Below are 11,128 nucleotides of genomic sequence, written 5' to 3' on the forward strand. Positions count from 1 at the left end.
ATTTATTATGACCATGCAGTGTTAGGTTATGGGACCCTAACCCAGGTGACGCAGTGTTACGTAATGCCACATTTAAATTAGTAAAATAATCTTTTAGAATTTTTCACTTTTAAAAACATATTGCACCTATTTTATTTGTCTTGTCTGACAGGCTTCCAGGCCAGAGTTTGTGTGGGGAGCAGCGACTGGAGAGGGGAAAATGAAAAACCAGGAGTGGATGTTTATATGGCAGTAGATGAAGGGATGGATAACAGTTTCCAGATTCCTTTAATTTAGGATTGCCACTGCTATCAGTAAAATGTAGACCAGTGGTTTTCAGCCACTATAGGAGTAGCCTATCAACACATTTAATCAATGAATAGTGCTTAATTGGACGATTCCACAACTTTCAAGAACTGCTTGCTCTTCAATAAAAACAACTCAAGAAAAGATGATGCCAGTTTACATGATTTAGCCTACTTGTATTTTTTAGCAGGTTTTAGAGTTTAATTTAATTGTGAATTTATGTAAGATATATTGTTTTATTAGAACGTATTTTAAATATTTGAAGTCATTGTGTTGGAAGTAGCCTATAGTTGTTCACATGCAGGCCTAATGCACCCAGTGCTGGAGACTCTTGTTTACATTTCACGATAACATATTCTAATGCGGTGAAAGACACTCCTGTCAAAAATATGTTCGTTTTGAAGAGCGACTCTGGCACATCTAAACGGAATCTTCCGTCAGCATATGTTCAGACAGTATCATACGCAAAGTGATGCAAATGCTGAAGCAGGAGCGCAGTCCGCGCACATCGCAGCGCCCCCTGTGGCCGCTCAGCGGTACCGCCGCGTGGCTTGCGAGTCTTTTGTGTGTGAACATTGGCAAAGCGCTCGCTTCTCTCCATAGAGCAGTTACTCTGAGCCACAGCTGCACCAAGAAGATACACATCTCTACTCACAGCAGTCAACATAGACTCACCAGATGCTCTTGTTCTCTTCAAACCTGAGCACTTTTTTCCCGCGGTATCTCTCTATTGTAAGACGACTGAGGTAAAGGTTCATATAAAAGTTTTTGTGAAAACCGCGGAACGGATGTGAGGCGCAATAGACAGCCTCTTTCAGTCTTCAGTTGGCACCTTCTTCTCTTATTTGCGTTGCGATTTCTGAGTAAGCGAGGAACACATTTTCTAGTGGAAAGGCAATAGGGGCCGGTTGATGTTTTTACTGAAATGGACGTGAGATTTTATCCTCAACCTCCACCACCATCAGCAACAGATCCTTCCCGACTGGGACAGTCTCACTATTCGGACTCTCCGTACTGCAATAAGGTAAAGCTTCATTTCATGATGCATGCTCTTCATTTATGTGTTTTGTTTGTTTGCCGGTCTGAACTTTAATGCCGACTGTCGAGGACTTGTTCAAAGTTTGTACTTCACCCGACTGTCACAGTGAGTCGGAGAAAGTAGGAGCGATTGAGCGCGCGAGACCAAAAATGTTTCCAAACCTGGTGACTTGGTTTATTGTTTTATTATTCTTATTATTTCTTTTTTTTCCTGAATATAAACGTTTATATATTTAACTGTTAAATGAGCACATGAGCATTTTCACGTGCCATTTACGTCCCGAATTTAAAAAGCGCCTCTACGGGTTGTCATAGAGACCGCTTATGGACTGTAAATAATATGCAAATAATTAGATCGCACTAAATAAGTTGCTAGCTAGAAGTATAGCACTCGCTTACCCAAAAACACCTGCTCATCATCACAGCCCCAAACTCATGGGCATCAACAAACTGTCCTTTACCCAACACGCACTAACAACATAGTAACCATATGTATGTGTATGTTTATTAATGCTGTTCACATCATATTTGTGTTTAATGCTTTGTACCTACGGAATTAATTGATCCTTCAAGTTCCCTGAGGAACAACAGAGATAGCCTATGTGGGGTTTGTATTCTTCTATTTCTCCTAATGATGGTGCTGTTACTGTGTGTGTGTGTGTGTGTGTGTGTGTGTGTGTGTAGTGCATGTGTGCAGGATAAAGAGAGATGGGGTAGACTAGAGAAAGAGAGAGAGAGAGAGAGAGAGAGAGAGAGTGTGTGTGTGTGTGTGTGTGTGTGTGTGTGTGTGTGTGTGTGTGTGTGTGTGTGTGTGTGTGTGTGAATGAGGAGGGGGTAGGGTTACTGTGGGGTGATAGAGTGGGGGTTGGGGTTGTATTATTCCTTTCAATGCTTCTTGATTCACTGCCATAGGTCTCATATCCATGTCTAAGTGCAGTCACATACACAGAGTGAAATGTTTTATGGATTAATCCCATTTTTAGTGACAGACCTTATTTTAAAAAATCCTTGAAAGCGCAATTTCATTGCATTGTTTCAGTGATTCATTTGTTAGATGTAATTTTGATGTGAAGCAGTAAATTGTTAATATCTTTGCTGAGTTTATAAAACCAGGGTAGAGAGGTTGGCGGGGGTAGGGAGGAAAGGAAGAGGGAGGGAAGGAGGGGAAGGGCTTTCAGATGTAATCTATATAGTGTAATTTTACTGCAGAGGCAAGTCAGCCTATATCAACTCCACTCGAGATTTTTCATCTTAGCAATTCAGAAAGAGAGGGAGGAGGGGAGCTGGAGTTAGAGGAGTAAGAAAGAGAGAGAGAGAGATGGGGGTAGTGGTGGGGGGACACAGCAGAGCAAACAAGTGAGATTGTGACAGTGGTGTGTGGTATCTCCAGAACAAATAGACAGAAATTGATGGTATGTGGCTAAACGGGGGTCATGGTGCCAGTGGGACTGATGCAGTCTGTGCACATAGACCCCCTTCTGATTACCTTCCTCCCTACCTGCTCTGCTCAGATCCCAAAACACTGCGGTCCGCACTCTTTCTGTTTGATGTGGACAGAAAGATATAAAAACAAGCACTGTATCTTTATTCATACACTATGGATTTTAGTTCCGAGCCTTCGAGACATACGTTCAGTTGTTCTGCACTTTGTTGTGGATTTCTGCAGTTCAGCAAAACGTGTAAACGCAGGAAAGTCTGTGTTTGTCTAGCGCGAAATGCTTTTTGTGCATTGAAAGGTACACGTTTCGAGCCTGAAGTTATTGCTGCGAGGATCAAGAAAAAAAATGAAGCAACTTTGTACACACTATCTGAACTTAATGCTCCACACTTCCTGTGCTATACAGTTTGGTTCTTATCGCCCTGTGCTTATCATGCAACCTGCTCGGGACACAAGACACAGTGTTGCTTTGCTAAGAGAGTGTTTCCCAAGCAAATAAATGCAAAGGCAATTAAATCTGAATTTGAAGACGCCGCACAGAACTCGTTGAATCTGAATCTGCACCTCTGATGTGCGCTTTACATGAGTGCTGCTGTTAAGGAAGTCGAGAGTGGTCTTGAAGGGTACTCTGGAGAGATTGGATTACAGTCTGTTTGGGATTATGAAAACCGGCAGAGATGCAGCCCCTGACCATTAATGGCCAACAAAACTACTCCGCTGAAACCGACCTATATCAAAGCGAATTATTTATTTCATGCCTAACGACTTTCAGCTGGTGCTCAAGTCGCTGCATTAATGGAGTTTGCAGGCTCAAAGTTATTACAGCCAATGAGATAATGCAAGCAAGCTGTTAACACTACGCATGACTCATTGTCTTGTAAGTCTGTCGTTGATGTGGTTTTAAGGAATGGCGAGAGGCCCAAATTTCACAGGTTTTGCTTGTGTACGGTCTGTGCGCTGTCAGCTGATGTCACAGCAGAAGTCTGATTAATTGGGCTGGGGCCAGTTACGTAAAAACTGCAAGACTAGTCTTAGAAGTTAGTCATCACAAATTTTTCTTTAAGAATGTTCATAACTATTTTAAGTCAGTTACATAAAAACGTAGACGGGTCTAATTTGAAACCAAAACGTACGACTGATTGCCCCACGACTAGCCAGAGTCTTGACATAATGGCTATGTTTACGCAACTGGCAGCTGGAGTCATTTTGTACCTACAAGGTTTGAATGATGCATACACTGTAAAAAAATATATATTTAGAAGTCGACAATAAAATAAAGATGATTGGAGTACATTTGACAAGAAAGTACAAAATTTCACATTTAATTCAATGTGTTACTTGCTGTTTCTCTGTAATAATTTGTGAATTTTACATTGTGATTTCTGAGTGAACATTTTTTAAAAGTAAATCCTACATCAGTTTTATTTTACAGTGAATTAATCAATTAGGCTGATACAAGAGGATTTAATTGCCTGTGCATTTAAAGCAACAGCAAACAATAGAGAGTTGGTGAGCAAAACAGGCTTGTGGTTTTTTATTGACGCACATTTTTTTTATACCTAGCAAACTGTCTCGAGAGACAGACACCTATAAACATTTCATAAAAACCTAGAAAATTAAATTCAAGATCTTTTGATTACAACTATGGAGTATGTTCTCCTGAATGTTCTGTATGTGTTTTTGTAGTGTTACATTCCAAATGTGATTCCTGCTCTTAAGAAGATTACATTAAAAACGGATGAGAAATTAGATATCTCAAATATGTATTGCTGTCATGGGCCATGCTCTGTAATATAAAGTCTGCTGTGTGCGTGTCTTAGCCACAGGCATTTTCAATTAAGTAGAAATTACTGAGATCTTTGGTGGTCTTGGATGTCAGAGGGTCCCAGGATGTCGACCCTGACATAATACGTTGTCTTTTGTGTTTGTTAGTCAAGAGCAGAACTCAACCAACCCCCCCTTCCACTCCAGCTGCAATGATCATTACATGCATGTGCATTTTTAACAAAAGGAGCTAACGGACTTATCATCTGAGTCCTGAAAGTGGAAGCTGATTTGACTAGGAGAGAAGGAGAGAGGAGCTATAGGCTAGCTCTGGTAATCTCTGTTTACCAGGTCACTGCTTCTTAGAAAGAGTGATGTGATGACAGGGTGAGACTGAGTGGGCATTTCATTCATGCCATCCCCCCCCCGTCCAACCCCCCCTGCCTCGGCCTTTAGAGCACTGATCAAACCACACTCCTAAATGTGAGAGGAAATCAATGCATGCAGCAGTCTGTTTGTATTTGATGCTGTATCATTCACATGATGTCATATGGTAAGTGGTTTGCTGTACAAAAATCCCAAATCTTTATTTTTCTTGGCTCAAACTGAAGCATGTAAATATAAATCATGTGGGACTTTCCATATGGTAGACTTTAGTGTTCCACTTTGGTTTTTATCACGAGATCTATTAGATATGTTTGGCAAACTAACCTGTCAATTTAACATAGGATGAAAAGTATAGTTTTACACACATCAAATTCTTTATTCCCCTATTAGAGGTCTTGAAGGAATTTATCTTTATTGATTTATGTGTTTCTTCTTTTCATTTTTAATTGCTTTATCACTAAATCTCACAAATCTGAGTTTAAAGACACTGTTCACACTGCGCACTGTTCACTATGATGGTATGGAATTGCTTGAAATATGATTGGAATCACTTCAAAAATGAAAATACAGTTAAGTGCAACATGTGCAGCATAAGTCTGTCATAGAGGCTACATAAAATTATAATGAGAACATCATTATAATTGTGTTTGGGTCATGGCTTTTAATGGTGAAACATTTGTTTTTGTAATCAGGCTCTCAAAAATTAAGAGAAAAAATGATAAAAATTAGGATTTAGAATTATCGGCCAATATATATATAAGGTTTCAAATATAAAGAATTATCGGTAATCGGTATCGGCCAAAAATTTCATATCGGTGCATCCCTACCAGTATGGTTAGAGTATTGCTGAATTATTAAAAGTTATGTTGATTTCAATATGCACAACCAGGTGTCAGTGTTTAGGGCTTTAATACCTCCATGTTTTATTAGTTTTGAAAGCATTGTACGGTAACTCCAAAAATGGCTTGTTCTCCCCTTTTAAACAGAGATGTCCTTCCACTGACGGATATCTGGGAGTTTTTCCTATGTCAACAGCATATGTCAACATTACACCAGCCGGCCACACATGGGTGGATTGTCATAAATGTGAGATGTTTACATAGGCTGTGATCTTTGCTCATGTGCCTAGGTCAAGCTCCAAGCACAACAGCACAATGAAGAGCTGCACATCACTGATGCGACTTTGTTAACTTGATGCTTTTCCATACGATGACATCTCCACACCAACCACGCTTGACAGATATCTTTACAGATGATTGACACTTTTTGATGTGTTAGAATGTTAGAATGGTCAGCAGTAGTCACCGCAGTGTCCTGTGGGTAATATAACTAGTAACTTCTTACTGTTATCTTTGCAGCAGATGCTAAATCAGTTGTCAGTTAATGAACTAAAATGTACATTTGCTGAAAGAAGAGATCCAATTATTGTCTCGTCTCCACAATATCAATATATTCTCATTTAAGGTCAACTTAATTGCATCCAAATTTGGTCTTGCTGGTAACAAAAGCCATTACTGTTTGAGTTCCTGTTCAGTGGCTAGCTGGCACGGTTCACTGGCTTCTGTCAAAAAGGATTTGCTTCTGATTGACAGACTCACTGGAATGTGAATGGAGTTTTTAATTGCATATCATGTGTGCATATCTAAAGAGACAAGCTCTGTGGCTCGGGCTACTGTTCATTCCGACTCTACAGGTCAACGTACAACTCAACTACACAAACACAAACACGCACTCGTTATATAGGACCATTACATGTGGGCTTGTTTCTTCTCACTTTCTTCCATTATGTGGTAGAATATCTGCTCAGTTTGTTTGCTTTGGCTTTACGGACATGTCCACATGTAACTTTCCCGTATGTGAAAATTAAATACATAATATACTGTCCAAACACTCACACAGGAACTGTAGCAGATCACCAATTTATTTGCACACCATAAATTACACTCTCTACCATCAGCGACTGTGCTATCACAAAACTCCACCAGCCACATTTCTTTTGGTATCCTGTACCTGGATACCAGACGTGACTTATCCTGCCAAGCTCCAAAAAGAAATAAACAAATAACATCATAAAAATATTATTAATAAAAAAAAGTATTATCATATGAGTTTTGTACTGTATTCACGGTCATTTGATAGCTTTGTGAGGAACAGACTAAAAGTGAAGTTGTTATTCACAGAAAATCTTCTCTTCCTCTTCATTCTGCATATTCAAACCGTATTTTTACAGTTACAGTCGATTCAGGGGTTTACAAATTAGGGTTCGGGGATGCATAGTTGGCCTCAAGTTATTTATACTGTGTGTGTATATATGTATAGATATATATGTAGATATATATATATATATAGATATATAGATTAATCGCATCTAACATTAAAGTTTTTGTTTACATTTATATATACACGCATACACACAGACATATATATATATAAATATAATAATATGTATATACACACATATATTATGTAAACAAAAACTTATGTTAGTTGCTATTAATTGTGATTAATCGATTTGACAGTACTAATATATATGTTAATATATATATATATTATATATAAATAAATATATATATATAAATAAATAAATATATATATATATATATATATATATAAATAAATATATATATATTAGCTTTAGTATGTTGACTAAAACAATAATTTATTTTTATATCACACTTCAAATTAGGGCTGCCCTTGACTAAAGATCGTTCATTTACGCAATTAGTCTACTAATCGCACGTGTATATTAATAAGCCATAAATCATAATATTGAGCCTTTAATTGTCTAAGCATAGCCTAATCAGCGCTCAAGCACACGCATAAAGCTTGCCACAGCCCACCGGCAAAAGTAATGATTATGAACGTGTTGTGAAAAAACAGCAAGGAATTTGTTTAAAAATTTATTGATAATTTTTTCTGTTTTCGACTGCACAGATTAAGTCGACGATGCTGACTCGTCATCTCTGCAGAAAGTGCACGCACCATAATGCATGTTTCATAACATAATCTTTTTGAATCCATTTGAATCGGTTAATTTAAAATAGACATTTCAAGCTTTCAATAGATGTATTTCTCATGTCTGTGAGGAAAGTTCACGCTGAGTTTCGGTTTATTTTTTGGTGCACTCAAGTTCACAGAGGCCGAGACGACAGAATGCGCATCTGTTTGTTTTTTTTTATTTTACAAAAGCACAATGTTTCGTTATTTTGAGTGCACACAAATAAAATTAGTCAGTTTCGAATTACATATTAGGCCACTCTTGGTGTAAGACCAAAATGACGGAGTATTTTAAGTTAAATGCCAGTGATCACACCGGCGCCTTCACGTCATGCAGTATGCACGCTATACTTTATCTTCCACACTTCGCACAAACTCTTGGATATGCACCTAATAATAGCATACATTTATCTAGGTTAACGTTAAAGCGAGCAGCCATGTAAAGTTGCTACTTGCATGTTTTAAATGACAAGCTGCCTTCATATTTAATGAAGGTGGTCCAAATTATATCTGGGGTCCTTGGCATTAAAATTTCAAAAACCTTTGGTCCAGTTAACCGTAAATCTACTTTTTTTTGTCACATGCTACATATTTGTTTTTTCATTCATATTTATGTTCTGTTTTCTCTCCCAGGGAAGGTGTACAGTGAGAAAACAAAAACATAAAAAACACTGGTATTGTTACTCTGTATCAGGAAAGAAAAAGTGTAATCAGTGCACCTCTAGTCCAGAATGATTGCCGGTCATGATCTCCAAGCCCACAAAAGTGTTGTTAATTATGCTGGAAGAATGATTATTGTTGTCATTGCTCGTTCCACAGACCCAGAGGGCCAAACCTGAAAAACAGAATCGAGGAAAATAATGTGGTATCTGCAATCAGCCAAGGTGGTTTGGGAAATATATCAGTGATGCTATTAAATGCGAAATGACTTCGAACAATCTGCATAAGTGGAGTATGTTGTTAAGAGGTGAAAAGAGTTTGTCATAGTCAGTCTGAAGAGACCTGTGCTGAAGTGCTAAGACATCACTTTGTGTCTGGGGAAGAAAAGAGGGAATTTTGCTTGCTTGGTATGTTCCATTTTTGTCTTTGTCACTGTGGAAAATGCAAGGCCATAAACACGAGCATTCCTGTGAGAAAGACAGCGTTCAATTGCATTTTACGGCCTTGAATTCTAGTGACATGTTTACGTCGTCTGCGTCAGTGTTTACGATGCTGGTCGTCAGTCCCAGTTCAGCCCTCTCCAATCTTTTGAGTTTTCCTTGCGTAGTAATTCAAACAAATGTGACATAGCGCTGCAGCCATGTTTGTTACTAAATAAGATTATTTTCTCAATATAATTAGCTTCTCTCTCTGCTAGCATATCAGCCAGTTTAGTATGATGCAGAAAATGCCAAAAGATCAACTCATTAAGTAGCTGAACATAATGATCATAAAATCTGGACATGTGTTCGCTTTATTTTGGCTGGGGAAATGTTTTTTTTTTTGGGGCCGTCATGCGCGTAGAGAAAATTCTGGCACAAATCTGTGATTGCGATTCATTGGCGGCATCTCATTTTTTGGGTCTGCTTTGCCCAATGACAGTCTACATATGAATAGCTGATTAGGCTCCCAGTTTGAGGAAACATCCAAACAGATGGCTCTGTGAAAACCAATCCAGAATAGCTTAATTGTTTAGTTTAATCTCACTATGAAACATATTGCAATCATTTTCACATAAAGACTTTTTTTTTGGTCACAGAATGTAATGAAAGTTATGGTGCAGATCCAGGATTTTTGGAGCAGCCTGAGAATATCCCAAACATCCTCTTTCGCCATTAGTTTAATTGCTAATATCTTTTTAGGACTCTTACCATAAGAATAATTCAGATTCCGTTGTTTGTAGTGTTTGAGTGTGTGTCAATAACACGCAACTGTAATCCTCTGTTTAATTCACAAACTTTTCTCTATTTTTTCATGGCATATGCACGATTTCAATGAGTCCAGCATCTGTTAAATACACGTTTGTTTCTTTGTTTGTTTGCATGCTTGTAGTGTTATTCTGGCCACAACAATAGTGCCAGCCTCTCCATTGTGTGGTGGACTTTCAGCAACACGTCAGGACTTAAATGCGCACAGCAGCTTTGTGAAGGAGCACACCCTGGCCTTTGTGGGCCCATCTGTAGGTGAACTAATGGCCTGTTGTGTTTCCCCTCATTCAGCTCAGTCTTTGGTGTTTAAGTGGCACCTGTCAGCCTTTTGATGCCTGGCCCTCTGTTCTCCTGCGATCAGGAAGGACACGTTGCGAGTTCCCGATCGCTGTCTTGTGACAAGTGTGAGATCTTGTTTCAGCAGCACTAGAACAGGTGGGCCTCACACCTTTCTCCTCTGGAACATAATCATCAAAATGGACTCCACGCTCTGAGGCTTATCGTTAGCTGTAATCAAAACCTATAAGTGCAAAAAAGTAGGGTGGTGCGCAAAGCATCAATATTGCACTAACCGTGATGTGGTTTCAAGATGATGAGAGCATTCTGATGCCTGTTTTAGATTATAAAATAGAATTGATCTACACTACCGTTCAAAAGTTTGGGGTCAGTACATTTGTTTTGGAAGAATCTAATATTTTATTCAGCAAGGATGCAATTGATCAAACGTGACAGTAAAGACTAAATTATGACAGAACATTTCGAATAAATGCTGCTCTTTTGAACTTTCTATTTATCAAAGATTCCTGGAAAAAATGTGTCATCATGGTTTCCACAAACTGTTTTCAACATTGATAATAAGAGTGAATCATCATATTAGAATGATTTCTGAAGGATCGTGTGACTGAAGTAATGATGCAGAAAATTCAGCTTTGCCATCACAGGCAATGAATTAAATGAAATGAAATGACATTTTTCACAATATACTGCTGGACTGTATTTTTGATTAAATAAATGCAGCCTTGGTCAACAAAGAGATTTCTTTCAAAAACGTTAAAATAAATCTTACAGACCCCGAACTCTTGAACAGTAATGTATGTAATTTGGAAAATCTACAGCAGTTTCTGAAAATGGGGTATTTCCCTTGCTTATTGTAATGTAATGTATCGTTTTCTAAATTACTATGAGATCTGAGTTGTTTTGTGTTGCTGAAAGAGTATTTTTAAAATTGAAAACTTTCTGCAAATTGAGAATTTAAGTTCAGTGCATTTTATGTTCAAATGTAAAAAGTTAGTATGTCTGTCTTTATGGCAGT

General features: G+C 38.2%; 1 protein-coding gene across 2 annotated transcripts in view; it reads left to right on the plus strand.

The window, feature by feature from the left end:
* Nucleotides 1-842: 842 nt before the first annotated feature.
* Nucleotides 843-11,128, plus strand: part of tox (thymocyte selection-associated high mobility group box) — a 58,543-nt gene continuing 48,257 nt past the window's right edge. Inside the window, exon 1 of one of the 2 annotated variants that reach the window (XM_081373428.1) lies at nucleotides 843-1,309. In XM_081373428.1, coding sequence (XP_081229554.1) covers nucleotides 1,211-1,309 — 99 coding nt within the window. In that variant the 5' untranslated portion in view covers nucleotides 843-1,210. The remainder of the gene's footprint in view (nucleotides 1,310-11,128) is intronic. The other variant, XM_081373429.1, reaches the window with a different exon arrangement.

This window comes from Scardinius erythrophthalmus (assembly GCF_964197995.2).
Source record: "Scardinius erythrophthalmus genome assembly, chromosome: 9".
Taxonomy (NCBI): Eukaryota; Metazoa; Chordata; class Actinopteri; order Cypriniformes; family Leuciscidae; genus Scardinius; species Scardinius erythrophthalmus.